The sequence below is a fragment of the Globicephala melas genome, chromosome 4 (assembly GCF_963455315.2).
Source record: "Globicephala melas chromosome 4, mGloMel1.2, whole genome shotgun sequence".
NCBI lineage: Eukaryota > Metazoa > Chordata > Mammalia > Artiodactyla > Delphinidae > Globicephala > Globicephala melas.
Window position 1 is genome coordinate 104,261,561 of NC_083317.1, and position 16,704 is coordinate 104,278,264.

The 16,704-nt window shown below is 42.2% G+C and overlaps 1 protein-coding gene across 1 annotated transcript in view; it reads left to right on the plus strand.

The window, feature by feature from the left end:
• The first annotated feature begins 1,365 nt into the window (after positions 1-1,365).
• Positions 1,366-16,704, plus strand: part of LOC115844895 (caspase recruitment domain-containing protein 8) — a 65,329-nt gene continuing 49,990 nt past the window's right edge. The window contains exon 1 of the mRNA XM_030842394.3: positions 1,366-1,402. Coding sequence (XP_030698254.3) covers positions 1,366-1,402 — 37 coding nt within the window. The remainder of the gene's footprint in view (positions 1,403-16,704) is intronic.

Genomic DNA, 16,704 nt, shown 5'->3' on the forward strand with positions numbered 1-16,704 from the left:
TGAGTAAAAAACCAGAAGTTTGGGCATCTGGGAAGACAGCCAAGAAATGTCACCCCATGAAAAAACAAAAACCATAGGAATAAAAACGATGACATTAACTAACTTCTGAGGAAATAACACATTTAAGTGATGATGGGTAAGTGAGAAGCATTAGACCAGAGCAAGATTCCTCGAAGTGAACTGTAAATAGAAACCTACTAGAAAGAAAGAGTTCTATGGCCAAATAATTTCTGCAAATACTAATTTAAATCTTGTTGAAACACATTCTTTATTGTAGCACTTCTCAGAACTGTTAATATGTTAACGTACATGGTGAAGAGAAGCTATAGTGGTAGGTATTTGCCAAATATGTTTTATCACAGAATCTTTAGTTTTGGTAAAGAAACCTACTTTGGTAAACTCCATACTAGAATGTTTTTTTTTAAAATTTCAACAAGGGATTCTGATTGTCTGCTAGTATATATTTCTACAAATAAATTTATTTATACAAATAAGTTTATACAAAAAATTTATTTACACAAATGAATTGTAACATACCTCAGTATGTGCTGTGATTACAGAGAAGGAGAACTGAAAAGGAGAACTGATAAAGAGAACTGGGTAGTAGGAAGAATTTGTCTCAGGCTCACCAAGCATTTCTCTGTAGTTGGGGGTGTTATTTGCTAGGGCTGCCATAACAATGTATTGTAGACTGGGTGGCTTAAACAACAGAAATTTATTTTCTCTTGTTCTGGAAGCTACAAGTCCAAGGTCAAGGTATCAGCAGGGCTGGTTACTTCTGAGGCCTCTCTCCTTGGCTTGCAAATGTCTTCATTCTCTCTGTGTCTTCACATGGTCTTCCCTCTGTGCTTGTTTGTATCCTAACCTCTCTTCTCATAAGGACACGAGTCGTACTGGAATGAGCAGCTGTAATGACTTCATTTTACCTTAATTACCTCTTTAAAGGCTTCACCTTCAAATACAGTCACCTACTGAGGGTTAGGACTTCAACACATGAATTTTGAGAGGGCACAATTCAGCTCCTAATACTGGACTGGAAACATAAATTACCAAGAGCTCACTACACAGTCTGTAGAGATTATAACATTCTTTGCACTCCAACTCAATCCTTTTTTTAAAAATTTTTATTGGAGTATAGTTGATTTACATTGTTGTGTTAGTTTCAGGTGTACAGCAAAGTGAATCAGTTATACATATACATATATCCTGTCTTTTCCAGGATTCTTTTCCCATACAGGTTATAACAGAGTATTGAGTATACCCCAATCCTTCCTGAGCAGCCTTCTGAACCTGAAATGGTTTCCCCGAGGATGTTCCAACTGGGAGGAACCAGACTCACAGCCAGACACAGTCTCGTTGACCATTATGCTTCCCAAGAAACTTAACATGCATCAGCTTGATGGTTTGTGAACTAATCTCTTGAAAGTTTGGCTGAGGTGACTCAGTTTCCCTGGCCCTGATCACACCTCATTGGATGGAAAAAATGTGGTTTTTAAACTAACAAAGCTAGGGACGAGATATTTCCCTTGTGGTGCCTCTACCAAGGGAGCAGAGGGAAAGGAATGATCTCTGATAGGAGGTCACCTATGGAGAGCGACTCTGTATAATAACGGCTCACGTGTTCTGAACAGCGTTGGGCATTTCACATCAGTATCATCTCATCTATTGCTTATAACATCTCTTTGAGATAAAGGTACTATTATTACATCTAGATTGTAGATGAGGAAATGGAATTCTAAAGAAGGTATTTATTACAGACAAATAGGGAATAATTTGAAGGGAATAATCAAACAAGTAGGGAATAATCCTATGCTCTTAGCTATCATCTCACATGCAGTTTGTATGCTCTCACTTGATTTTGTAAAGGAGCAAAAACTGTTTTTCTACCCTCTTAGGTACTGTAGCTAGGGCCTGTGATTTAAACTGAAAAAAGAGGAATTCCCTGGCAGTCCAGTGGTTAAGACTCCATGCTCCCAATGCAGGGGGCATAGGTTAGATCCCTGGTCGGGGAGCTAAGATCCTGCATGCCACACGGTGCTGCCTAAAAGCAAACAAACAAACAAGAAAACCTGAAAAAAGACAGAATAGCAGGAGAAAAGGCAGACAGATTTTATTAATATATTTACGTGCGTGGGGGATTCACGGAAAAGAAGTGAAAACCCAAAGACATGGTTAGATTTGGGGCCTTATATACCATTTTAACAAAGGGTGATGAATTGTGAAGAAGTGATTAGATAAAGGAAATGAGGGTTGGAGCTCCTAGGGCAGGGGGTAAACTGTGGGAAGTTGACTAGGAACTGGATGGTAGATAGGGTTGTTAAGTAAGATTTTTTATGCTGACTCTGTGACTCCTGGTGCCCTCTACAGTGATTAAGTTAGTTCTCTTCCTGCTTTGGGAGAGAGGAACACTTTTACAAATGGAAATTTATGTCATCTTTATGAAAGGCAATATACGCCCTGGTTTTGGCAGAAAGGGAAAGGGCGGAGAGCTAGCTCTTCCTGTGTCTGCTGTTTCTCAATTGCCTTTAACTTAAAATAATCAAAATAATACTATGCCAAAGTGGCATATTTGGGGATGACGTATTTGGATCCCCTTCAGATTCTGCAACACTTAGAGTTGAGGGAAATGAAGGCGGGAATTGTCCAGGGTTACAAGGTTAAGAAGCAGAAACTAGATAATAAGCTGATCTCTCTGACTTCAAAACCACTAGTGGGCTTCCCTGGTGGCACAGTGGTTGAGAGTTCGCCTGCCGATGCAGGGGACACGGGTTCGTGCCCTGGTCCGGGAAGATCCCACATGCCGCGGAGCGGCTGGGCCCGTGAGCCATGGCCGCTGAGCCTGCGCGTCCGGAGCCTGTGCTCCGCAACGGGAGAGGCCACAGCAGTGAGAGGCCCGCGTACCGCAAAAAAAAAAAAAGAACCCACTAGTATATGTACCATATAAATAGAATTTTTTAAAATAAACTTTTAGTTTTAGAACAGTTTTAGATTCACAGAAAAACCGCAAAGATGGTACAGCGAGTTCTTAAATATTCTGTATCCCTATTATGAATGTCTTACATCAGCATGGGACATTTGTTACAAAGAGGGTTCTTAGCAAGTGACTAGACTGAGGCACTGAGAGGAGAGAGGAAGTTTAGAAACTGAAGATTAAGAGGAGGAAGAGGAGTTGGATTCCGTGAATTCTGAGGTCCCTTCTCACGTTGAAACCAGGGGTCTGGCATCTGCAGGTAGAAAACTAAGACAGGCTTTCCTCCTGTATCAACTTTATTTCTTTAATTGCTCATTTCAAGCTAAAGCCTTAAACAGAATCCTGATTCCTACTCCCTGGAGGCATTTCTTTGGCCAGAGTCACTGATTTAATGAAGATATAAACATTTCTTGTGGGAACAGATCCCAGCTCACTGCTTTGTCCACAGTTGCTTCTATGAAGAAGTTCTGTCCTGTTTCTTCTCTTCTACACTGTGTTTTCTACTGTTTTTCTGGCTCCTTTGCATCCAGCTGTGGTGAGATAAACAAAAGTAAAAGGTTTTTTCTTGATTCTCCTGGAACATTTTAGTAAATACAGGTGAGAACTCACTCAGTACACAATCCCCTTTTTGGCCAAAGCAGTACCCATTTCTGCATTTATCTTAGGGTGAAAGTCAGAGTTTGGAAAATTTTATTCTTGCTTTGTGAACCTGAGAAAAGTCACAGTTCATTATTTGTATCTTTGGTCATTTGACACAAAACAAAATTTTTTTGTGAAATTTATGCCTGCTAATACTTTTGTTCTTTTTAAGGTTTTTAAATTAAATCCTATATGTTAACTCACTCACACTAAATATTTACTGTAGCTTGTTGCAATATTTCCTCTTTTTTGTTTTGACAAAGTACCCTAACTTTCTTCTATTTAACAGTTAATTTTTGCAAGTTAGCCACTTGCCCATTCACAATAGGCATCTGTAATATATTAATTATTGCCTCCAGGTGGAAAAGGAAAAATGTAGGAAGATATCATCATGCTTCAATTTGTCCTGCACTCATTTCCCCTCCTTGAAAATGGAGAACTAAGGCTATTCTTCTATCAATTTTCCCATGTCTTTCTGTAGCCCCATTTAAGAAAAAACCTTTCATTTTATGTGTTGTCAGTCCCCTGGGGCTCACTTACATCAGCTTTGGCTGGGTTGATGTTTAAAACATTTTTAGAAAGGGTAAATAATTTATTTGAAAGCTGGTGGAGAAAGGCACTTAAAAAAATTAGACCAAGTGAGTGGATTTGAAAGAAAAAATGTTACTGGGAACCAAAATATATGGCTTAAAAAGGCAGGAGAGGGCTCTATTTCAAAAGAAAAAGTAAATGTCATTTAAGTGTTACCTTCATATTACATGTTATTCTGTGAATCTTCAGTGTATCCATACAGATGTAAATATGTCTGAATTAGTAAACATGTCTTTAAAATATTGGCTTAAAGAAATGCTCCTAAGTTTTGATACTGTCTTATGTTTATATCACATTACAATTGTGAACAGATTCACTAGCTCTTTAAATAAATATCATCCGTGCCCCATTTCGACCAGTTCTCTAGGATTTTGAAAAACTATCCTGCTTTATTTTCATTCTAGACTCTACCTTGATAATGTCTAGAACTGATTCTGTCATATTTAAGAAAGTTTTCCAGTTTTTAGCAACAAGCCCTATCCTCAAAGTTTTTCAAAAAACATTCTTGTTGACAAACCAGAAAAAAACCTGAGGCGCTGAAGGGATTTGTCCCAGCACACTCAGAAGAAAAGCTAGAGATAAAAACCAGGAGACTTGCTGGACTTTTAGTGAACAAATGATCCCCGCTGGGCAACTGCTAGGCCCTCAGGAGACGCCACTGGGACTGGGAAACTGGAGGATGAACCCTGCCCCTTGCCCTTGAGAACTTACCACTTAGTATGCTCTGCTTCTCATTTTAAGGTCATGACTTTTGTCATACACTCTTTTTTTTGAATTTTATTTTATTTACTTTTTTATACAGCAGGTTCTTATTAGTCATCCATTTTATACACATCAGAGTATACATGTCAATCCCAATCTCCCAATTCATCCCACCACCACCCACCATCATACACTCTTTATTCAAAAGAAGTCCCAATGACCTGAAAAAACGTATCTATCTATCTATCTATCTAGATAGGTACATCTCTCTATATACCTGAGTCACTTTTCTGTACACCAGAAACTAACACACCATTGTAAATCATTGATACTTCAAAAACAAAAAAACCAAAAAAAAGTCCCAAAGATCAAAAAGGTTGAAAGGCAACTGAGTTTACTGTATTTTATAACTTGAGTGTCTGTGAATGGATAAAAGATGTAGTCAAAATCCTTTCAGCTCAAGGTTTGGGCTGGAGCCTGGCCAAACAGGCGGGAGGGGAGCTGGTCTGTGGCTATCCTTTCCCCTTTTTGCCTCCCACAAGACATGTAGCGTCCTCCAGCATTCCCTCTCCTTCCCCTGACCAACGATGGCCAAGCCTGTCCTGAGTTCCCAGGCTCGAAGGTGTCAGCCCTGGACTGGGAACTGCTTCATTTGCCAGCCCTCCTGAGGCAGCAGATCCTACACCTGATAGAACTCCCTGGGTAGCCTTTTAAAAATATAGATTCCTGATGCTACCCTAGATGTTCTGAATTAGACCTCCCTGGGATAGCGGCCTGGAAATCTATATATTGAAAAGCTTCTCAGATGATTAGCCTGGTTTGAGGACCAGTGTTCAAGGGATATTGCATTTAAGTATCAAAGGCATCAAGCTGGGACTTCCCTGGTGGTGCAGCGGTTAAGAAGCCGCCTGCCAATGCAGGGGACATGGGTTCGATCCCTGGTCCGGGAAGATCCCACATGCCGCGGAGCAACTAAGCCTGTGCGCCACAACTACTGAGCCTGCGCTCTAGAGCCCGTGAACCACAACTACTGAAGCCCACGCTCCTAGAGCCCGGTCTCCGCAACAAGAGAAGCACCGCAATGAGAAGCCCGCGCACCGCAAGGAAGAGTAGCCCCCACTTGCCGCAACTAGAGAAAGCCCACGGGCAGCAACGAAGACCCAACACAGCCCCTCAAAAATAAAATTAATTAATTAACTAATTTTTAAAAAAGGGATAACACTGAGAAGGCATCTACCAGCTGTTCTGGCAGGAGCAGAGAAGGGAGATGTTCGTGGGACATTTAGCAGGGACAAATTTCTATGATATACGATTGCAAATTAAACTGATTTATAATGACAACAATAATAATAATACATCCACATGTTAAAAAAAAGGTCAAAACCTGGGTTTAGGTATAAAACGAAAAGTAACTCACCACCCTACTTTTAGGAGTTTGTCTATTCTGTACAGGACAGAGGTTCTCCTTTCTGACTGCTGTCTATGGAGATCTGAAGAAATACAGATGTCTGGCCCCTTTCTTAGAATTACTGAGTCAAAAGGCCTAGGAGTAGGAGCAGCTATATTTTAAAAACTCTGTAGGTGATGCTGACCTATAGCTAGATTTGTGAGCCTACGGTTCATATGCTCCTTTAAATTATTACTTATGTATAAGGTTATCAGGTACTTTTGCTGGGAGTCTTTATTTTTAACCTATGATCCCTCAAAATTCTGACCTCTCATCTTGGTCTCTAGGGGGAATCTACACAAATCTGAGCAAGAGCCTGCTTGCCCCACAATTGTTTTTGTACAACACTGAATCTTTTTGTCTCTAGAAGAAGCATTTGAGCAGGAAACATTTGTGAAAATGTGGTTGTGAAATCATGGTTATAGTAGCAACAGTAACATAAATCAGAGGAAAAGAAAAAAATTATCCATAAACCCTTCATCACTCCCTGTAAATCAAACTACTTTCATTTTTGCCTGTGACTTTTTCTATCCTTGTAAGCGTGGATACATAAACAATGGAAAATTTGATGTGCCTCTCCAATCTACATTGGTATCTCCCTGAGATCCAACCAAAAGAACGAGTTGGTATTTCCAGATGCTTAAGCAATTACCCTAAGTTATCTGGCTTTGAACCTTCTAAAGAAATAAAGGGACTTCCCTGGCGGCGCAGTGGTTAAGAATCCGCCTGCCAGTGCAGGGGATGTGGGTTCGATACCTGGTCCGGAAAGATCCCACATGAGGTGGAGCAACTATACCCGTGCGCCACAGCTACTGAACCTGCGCTCTAGAGCCCTTGAGCCACAACTACTGAAGCCCGTGCACCTAGAGTCCGTGATCCGCAACAAGAGAAGCCACCGCAATGAGAAGCCTCAGCACTGCAACGAAGAGTAGCCCCCCACTCACTACAACTAGAGAAAGCCCGTGCACAGCAACGAAGACCCAACACAGCCACAAAAAAAAAAAAAAAGAAATAAAAATACTTCTCAAACATCCTCTACCAGAAGCTAAACCTGACAGCATTTTATTCTTAACTAGCTACTTAAAATCCCCCAAGAATGTATTTTAAAGTTCTTTCAAAATAACATGTTTTCCAAAAGTTTCAAATCTACCTTTTTCTTTTATGAGAAGCTGGTAAGTGTCTAAATAACGATAACGGGGCTTCCCTGGTGGCGCAGTGGTTGAGAGTCCGCCTGCCGATGCAGGGGACACAGGCTCGTGCCCCGGTCTGGGAAGATCCTACATGCAGCGAAGCGGCTGGTCCCGTGAGCCATGGCCGCTGAGCCTGCGCGTCCGGAGCCTGTGCTCCGCAATGGGAGAGGCCACAGCAGTGAGAGGCCCGCGTACCGCCAAAAAAAAATTAAAAAAATAACGATAAGGCGTTGGAGGCTTTGTCTTAGAGTGTGCGGTTTGGGGTATTTTGGGGCATTTATTTTCATATCTACATGTTTTATCTGCCTATAGTTCCCAACAGATGAAAATGACAATAAATATTTTTAAGACCCAGAATTTAATTTTTTCTTTATTGTTTGAAAGACAGTATCTTTCATAATTGGAGTCTGTGCAGTGTATTTATGTTTTATTATCCTTGGACATAGGGCTAAGCAACTTTATAAAACCCACAAGGCTTTTGAGTAATGTAAGCCTCTGTGATTCCCTCAGATTCTTTTTGGCGCTATCAATATTTCATTGTTTACCATTTGCTGCATGGCTTGGAACACTTCCGTCCTCCTCCCAACCCAATAAAATTCTGTAGTTTAAGCAGTAGCTTCAGGGAATGAGGGGGCGAGGTTGGCTGGGGTCTTCTGAAGCAGGGCGACAGGAAAAGGCATCTAAACCTACTTTAAGATGAACCTTTTGGATCCTTAGGCCCACAAAAGAGAGTTTTCAGAGTTGGAGTTGAAATATAGGAGACTGGGCATTTTATATTTTCTGAAAGGAATCTTCTCTGATTCACGTGGAACTTCAGTGTTGCTGACATAAAACTGCGACCCTCAGAAAATCAAACTGCACACAAATACATTTAAGAATTTATAAGCACGTTCTTGGCACAGACTCTAAAAACAGTAAGTGAGTTTAATTGGTTTTCTAAATTTACAGGGTACCTTTTTTCAGCTACTCGCCCAATAAAAAGTGGAATTTTTATTTTGAAGTTGCCTTTGACATTCAATACAAGTGTATTTTAATTTTCAGTGACTTGGATGGCCTCTGTCCCTCTGTACTACACAATGGGCATAGGTTACCTTTCCTGCTAGTAATAAGAAAACTCTATTGTCATCCTCTGAATGCCGCTCTGTATTAGAAGCAAATTGGCTTACAGCAAAGTGATTCAGTAATACATATACATACATCTATTCTTTTTCAGATTCTTTTCCCTGTATAGGTTATTTTAGAGTATTAAGTAGAGTTCCCCGTGCTATACAGTAGGTCCTTGTTGATTATCTATTTTATATATAGTAGTGTGTGTATGTATATATTGCTGTATACCTGAAACTAACACAACATTGTAAATCAACTATACTCCAACATAAAATGAAAAAATTTTTAAATGTTAAAAAAAAAAAGAAAATAGAATAAAGACACAATGCAACCCATGAGGCCCTTAGGCATAAAGGTTTAAAGGGTGTAGTTACAATTTCTTGCTTAGAGATCATCCCTGCTTCATCCTGCTTCTAGGACCCATAGTTGCAGCCTTGGTCCCAGAACCACTGCATCAGTTAGGAAAATAGAAAGTTAAGGTGATGTGGGGAATAATTGTATAGTAGTACTAGCATCCTCTGCACACCCTCCCTCAACTCCCCTAGAAAAGCAGAGGAAATCTATTGAGTGAGGAGCCCTCCTTGGCCCCCTTCATGTTGAGTGTGAGCACACACTCAGGAAGGTATGTAAACCAGCCCTACATGCCTTTATCTCCCCCAATTTTTGCAGTAAATGTTTCAATTGCCCATGTCAATTCTCTATCAGATCTCTACCCTGAGGATGATAAAAAACATGATTTGTCCATTTGATGTGGTATCTCTTTGCCCACTCTTGGACACTATGGGTTGTAAAGTGTGTTCCTTGGTCTGAAGAAATGTAACTCATTTCTTGGTCCAGACCGGCACAGTATCTTCTGCTCTACTCCTTTTATAGTGTTTTGAGCATTTGCATCTACCACTGGGGATGCAAAGCCCAATGTGAAATAAGTGTCTATTTCTGTCAGGACTCCTTCATAGCCTCCCGGGGCTACCGGCAGTGGCCCACTAGAGTCTACTTGCCAGCTATGCTCGGGGGTCTTCTCCCTGGGAACCTGCCGCACAGCCAACTGTAGTCCCTGTCGTGTTGGCAGACAGGACAGTGCTGGTTGGCATTTTGTGCCTCTGTGGGTGAAGGAGGATTATGTCGACAATCTGTCTATCTCAGCATTGCTGCAGCTCCTCCCAGAGCCTCTTATTTCATGGACCCAGTTGAACACCTCGATTGAGTGCACCAAGATACCCACTTGCTTGTTCCAATCATGGTCCGATCCGGGAAAGAGGTTGTCCTCCTGGGCATTGACATGTCCTATTTAATGCTTCCCTTAAATTCCCATAGTGATTTCCATAGGACCATACCCCATATGGACATCCACTTACTAATCCAGTTTTCCACTGCTCATCTGTCTGACCCTGTGGCCAAGCCACCGGCCACTGTCCAAGAGGAAGAATACACCCAGATTTGCGTCTCTAATTGTTGTTCACTGCAGGGAAAATACATGTAATCCAGCCCACTAAGCTGATTTGTTCTCAACTTTTTTTTTTTAATGAGGCATGGCTTTATTTATTTATTTTGCAGTACGCGGGCCTCTCACTGCTGTGGCCTCTCCTGTTGCGGAGCACAGGCTCCGGACACGCAGGCTCAGTGGCCATGGCTCACGGGCCCAGCCGCTCTGCGGCATGTGGGATCTTCCCGGACCGGGGCACGAACCCGTGTCCCCTGCATCGGCAAGCGGACTCTCCACCACTGCGTCACCAGGGAAGCCCTGTTCTCAACTTTTTCAATTATAGTTTTTCCATTAGTTGGTCACAGTGTGCAGCCTTCTAAACAGGATGCAGCCCATCCGCTTTAGAACTGCCATCCATAAGCCAATCAGCTTTTTGTAGGTTACTTGAGAGCTATTCATAAAATACCACCTATGTGTCAATAGGATACAGTAGCTCCTCAGATGGTTCCAAAGTCGGCCCCAGAGGAAATGAGGCTACCTGCTTGTGAATATGATGAAAACCTCCTTGCCTTTCTCCAGAAGCATGTCCCTGAATAAACCACTTCCATTTTATTATGGAGCTCTTCTGAGCACTGGCTTCCTTATTGGAGAGTTTCTCCAACATCACCCAAGACGTAATGCGTGTTTCAGGTTTCAAGATTATTTTATGTCCTTTAGTCATAGAGGCAGCTTCAATTAATGCCCAATAATAGCAAGCCAATAATTGCCTCTGAAATGACTTGTACCATACTGCTGCATCTGAAAATTTTCTGGCCCTAAATCCCAGAGGTCACCACTGGGCAGTGTTCATGGACTGTTGCCATAAACTCCAGTCTGTGTTACACACGAGTCGAAGATACTTCCAAAATCTTATCGGAATATGAATCATAACGGCCCAATTTTGATTGAGCCATTGTTTTTGGCTGTTGTTACGGCTCCATTTCAAATACTGCTTTCTTTCAGGTAGTTTTACGATAGGAGTTAGCAATACTCCCAGATGTGGCATATGCATTCTCCAAATCCAGACCCTAAAGATGCTGCGCTCCTTACTTAGTGCCAGGGGTAGGTATGACACCTGTTTATCTTTAGTTGCCTGTGGAATGTCAGGGGTGGCTTCTGCCCAGGTTATTCCTAAGAATTTTACTGTTTGGGTGGGCTCTGGGATCTTTGCTGGATTTGTCAACTATCCTCTGTTGGTCACGTGTGTTGCCACTGCATTTAAAATGTGCTTGCTTGTTCCTCAGTTCCTGATATTATCATGATATCATCAATGTAGCATATTATCAAACCAAATGATGGCAGTCAGCTGGTGAATTCAAATAACCCTGGGGCTTTACAATAAATGTAAATTGGGATCCTTCCCAAGTGAAAGCAAACTGTGGTTGGCTCTTTTCTTAGATCGTGTCGAAGAAAAAAGCATTTGCAAGATCAACCGCTGAGTACCAATCCCCTCTCCATTGTATTTTTATACTGTTGCAACCATAGCAGGGACTGCTAATGTTGTAGGCGATATTGCTTTATTCAAGCCTTGATAATCTACTGGTAGTCTCCACGAGCCATCCACCTTTTCATGGGCCACACAGGGCTAATGCACAGAGAATATGTTGGCAACAGCACTCCAACTTCTAACATGTCATTAATTAAAGTGCAAATCTCTTTTTGTCCACTAGGCATCCAACACTGCGTCAAATTAACAACCTGTGTAGGGGCAAGCAAATCTATAGGTTCTCGCTGAGTATGTCCAATCAACAAGAGCCAAAAGGCAAACTTACATGCCTTCAGTTTCACAATACAGGATATAGGAAGTGTTCCGCAATTAGACGCAATATCCATCTCAGTAATACATTCAGGTGGAGGAAACACAACCACTTCACATTAAGTCTGTTCAAATGTTCCAATTTTCATCCAAACTTTCACCTTAATCCCATCACGGTTGCAGCTCCACATGCTCCAAAGCTAACTTAGGTTTTGAAATCGCCCAGAATAGTTTTTGTTCACCGTCTGGTCACTTTACCCACACATATGCACATGGCCTTTGGTCCCCAGCTAGGGATCAGGCCAAGGGACCTTGGCCCTTTTGTCAATCTTCATCCCGATTAATTTGCTGACCATCGTCCCCTGTGATAAAAGGTCAGGTTTTTCATTGCCATCTTTTGCCTTCTAGCTTTAAAAATTCCTCCAGACTAGAGTAAATAGAGTGGATTTGTTTAAGGCCCTTTAATGTTGGGGTACCAGCAGGAGCTCCATCAGTCCACTCAACCTCCAATAGAGCCTCATTAAGATGTTTTGACCCCATCAATGTCCTCCATATTCTGCCCATTTGTTTTTTCTTTTTTCTTTCTTTTTTTTTTTTTTTTGGTGGTACGCGGGCCTCTCACTGTTGTGGCCTCTCCTGTTGCGGAGCACAGGCTCCTGACGCGCAGGCTCAGCGGCCATGGCTCACGGGCCCAGCCGCTCCGCGGCATGTGGGATCTTCCCAGACCGGGGCACAAACCCGCGCCCCCCACATCGGCAGGCGGACTCCCAACCACTGTGCCACCAAGGAAGCCCCTCTGCCCATTTCTTAATAACTATATGAATATTTCCATCCTGGTAGGACTAGCCCCTTTGAAACCACTAGGTGATGTTCTGCGGGAATTTGAAGAGCTTTGCTCTTTTATGTTTTAGAGCAGAAAGAATTTAGCAAGAGGCAAAGTGGTAGATAAGAAGTGATTGATTAGATTAGGATGCCTGTGAGGCTTATAAGCGGGTAGGCAAGAGGGTGCCGCACCCTGAGAACTTAGTGGGCTACAGTTTTATAATTAAAGGGAAAAAAAGGAGGGAGAAAAGACCACCTTCTTTCTCATTCTTGAATAGACGTCACGCTTCCATCATCAGCTCCCACTCCAGGTTGGGCAGGGGAGTTTTCTTGTCCCTACAAGGTCAAGCCAGGACTTGTCGTGGCACGATGGAAATGAGCAAAAAGCTGGTAACATACGCTAAAAATAGTAAGTCATCTCAGGTTTTAGTATAATGTGACCTTTTCCTTATATTTTTGTTTTTAATGTGCCCAGAAGAGTATGTCCTAGGAATCATTAACCTACTGAGCTCACTGGGCAGGATGTTTTATTTTTTATTGTTTTGGGGCATCTCTCATGCTTCTGTTGCCTGGTTTTGTTGTTAAGCAAGCCTGCTTGGTTTTGTGGTTAAGCAAACCTGCTTTCTTGAGTGATCATTAACTTACATAGGTCTCCCATAATTCTTTTTTTTTTTTTTTTTTTACTTACGATCCCTTAGTGGGATTAACTATTTAATTATCTACTTTGTCCCTTTACTCTGTCCCTATCACCTTGACTATCCCTTTCCCCCCTATGCTTTTGTGAATGGATCCAATTTTCTTAGACTAAGGGTGAACTGAGATAACAATTCTGTTATGGTCTCTTGAACTGTTGCTTGATTTTGCAGCAGTAGGTTTACATGGGGTGTCTGTGCAAAAGGGGCTCTCTTGATCACAGCATTTGCTATGATCTAAGTTAAGGAGCATATTACATAGGTGCACATCCTGGTCATCATAGAGCCAACCCAGCATGGACTGCATATGCAGCATAAGGGCTGCATCATCTGGGGAGTTCCACTCAGCATTTAAGGAGGGGAGCCACCAGCTAACATTCTCAGGGAAAAGAAACCCTACAGTGGCTTTTATCCAGTCCCTCAGGCTAGCTGTCCCTTCAGGAGCAACCTACTGTGTGTTTGGATCATATATAGCCATCTCTGATTTCTGATTGTTCAATAGTAAGCTGTAGGTCCTGGATCAATCAAACATGCAAAGCCAAGTAGACCAGTCCTAAGTTAAGTCACACTCATTACCCATTTTAGTAAAAGTTCAGGAAGCTGATGATATCGATCTACAAAATGAGATAGCTCCTTCACACTGTATCCTTTGGTTTAATAGTTTCTTGGTTTTTCACACCCTTAATACCTGCTTCCCTTCACCACCTGGACTACTTCCTTGGTGACCAGAGGTTGTAGAGGTATTATCTGTTGTGCCAGCATCATTTGTCCCTTTGGTAGTAGCCCTGAGGGTAGCAACCATAGCTCAGACCCACCAAATCCAAGCATGGCACAGTGCCAGGATCTGCCTCAATGCTCCTTTTACTTTAGTTTTAGTAATTACAGATAAAAATAAACAAGGGGTTATATATTTAACTTGTTTCTCATAGTTTTGCATTCTTTTCTGTATCCAGTTGGCCAGCTCTCTGGGAGTTGGGGCCATCATTTCTAATTCCAATTGGTAACCTTTATCTCTGTAACTGACAGGAGTGTAGCTGACGTCTCATCCCTATTTTGAGAGATGAGAGAACTAAAGTGCAGAGAGGTTATGTAGCATGCCCAAGGTCACACAGCAAGAGAATGACAGAACCAATATTTGAAACCAGGCCTATCTGACTTCACGGCCCTGCCCTTAACTATTAGCAACACTTCCTTCTATAAACAGATTCTAAACCTTAAAATCTAGACGCTTCTCCCATCCCATCGGGCATTTTTTATATTATTCCATGGAAATTCCCTCTCTTCAACCTCTTCTCCCTTTGAGATTGGACAGTCCACTCAATCTTGCTTAGCTTCAGATGTGTATTGGGGGCCAGGAACATCCTCTGGGCTCCTCTTTGGGCTTCTTATCTCTTTCTACCCCAGGACCTTTGCTGGGCAGGAGGAGATGGCAGTTCAAATAGATTAGTGATTCTTAAACTTGGTTGTATGTTGGAATTACCCAGGGAGCTTTAAAAAATACTAATGCCCAGCGTCGATTCCTAAAGAGCCTGATTTATTTGGTTGATTTCTGTCTTAGTCTTTTTGGGCTGCTATAACACAATACCAGAATACCAAATAAGTTTCCATATAAAGAATGGAAACTTATTTCTCACACTTCTGGAGGCCAGAAAGTCCAAGATCAAGGTGCAGAAAATTTGGCATCTGGTAAAACCCCACTTTTTGGTTTATAGACAGCTTGTCTTCTTGGTGAGTCCTTACATGGTGGAAAGGGTGAGGGAGCTCTCTGGAGCCGCTTTTATAAGGGCACCAATCGCATTCATGAGGACTCCACCCTTATGACCTAACCACCTCCCAAAGGCCCCACCTCCACATACCATCTCACTGGGGATTAGGTTTCAGCAAGTGCATTTTGGGGGGGGACATAAACATCCAGTCCGTAGCAATTATTAGTGGGTTGAATGGTTACTCCCAAAAAGGTATATTCACTTCCTAGAAACTGTGAATGTAACTTTATTTGGAAAAAGGTTCTTTGCAGATGTAATTAAGCATATTGAGATGATATCATCCTGGATTATCCCAGTGGGCCATATTTCCAACAAGTATCCTTATAAGAGACACCCAGAGGAGAGACACATGCAGAAGAGGAAAAGGACAGGTGAAGATGGAGGCAGCTATGCAACCACAAGCCCAGGAACATCTGGAGCTACCAGAAGCTGGAAGAGACAGGAAAATCCACCCCCACCCCCACCCCTAAGCCTTCAAAGGTAGAGCAGCCCTGCTGACACCTTGATTTCAAACTTGCAGACTCTAGAACAGTGAGAGAATAAATTTCTGTTGTTTTAAGCCACCGTGTTTGTGGTGATTTGTTGCACAGTCACAGAAATCTAATGCAGTTGGGGCATGGCCTGGGCATTGTATGTTTTAATCCCTGGGTGATTCTAATGCACAGCTAGGGTGGGAACCCCTGGAATAGGGCATTTAAAAAAATTTTTATTGGAGTATAGTTGATTTACAATGTTGCGTTAATTTCAGATGTACAGCAAAGTGAATCAGTTATACATATACATATACCCACTCTTTTTTAAGTTTCTTTTCCTGTATAGGCCATGGAATAGGGCGTCTTGGAAACAGCAGTTTTCCTCAGGTCCGGGCGTAAATGCTTTTTGCAATATTGTGATGTCTTGGGACTTCCCTAGCGGTCCAGTGGTTAGGACTCCGTGCTTCCACTGCAGGGGGTGTGGGTTCGATCCCTGGCTGGGGAACTAATACCCCACATGCCATGCGGCGCCACCAAAAAAAAAAAAAAAAAAATTGTGATGTCTTCTTACTTACGTTTTTATTATCTTTGAACAGAGCAAATATTTGGCGCACTATGGAAGCAGCCAGGGTATACAAAGTTTATGGTGCTTAAAAATACATACACTGCGTACGTATATAAGGTGTAAAAAGCTTTATGTACAGGTATATAGGTATCTGTATCTTGAGTACAAATCCCTACACCCAGGATTTTTCCCTTTAAGCCTGCTTGGGCTGTATCTGCTACTGCTTTGTCTGATTTATGAACTATCCTGTCCCTTTTTTCTCCTGCCTTCCTGCTGCCTGTTCTTGAGCAGTTTATTCCAGGGCTCATTAGCACCGCTGGAAAGACTAGCCTGAGGAAGGAAAAGGGACGATGCCAGCTGCACACCTGCGGTTGCTCTGTCTGCAGGGCTGAGGGGAAGTTGAGTGACAAGGAGGAGATGGCCTTTGTGAGGTTTCTGGTGTTCTGCCCTGTCTCTGTATCACTAGACAGGGAGATACTGTTTCTAATGTATAGTCACTTTTCAGTATAAACCTTGAGGAT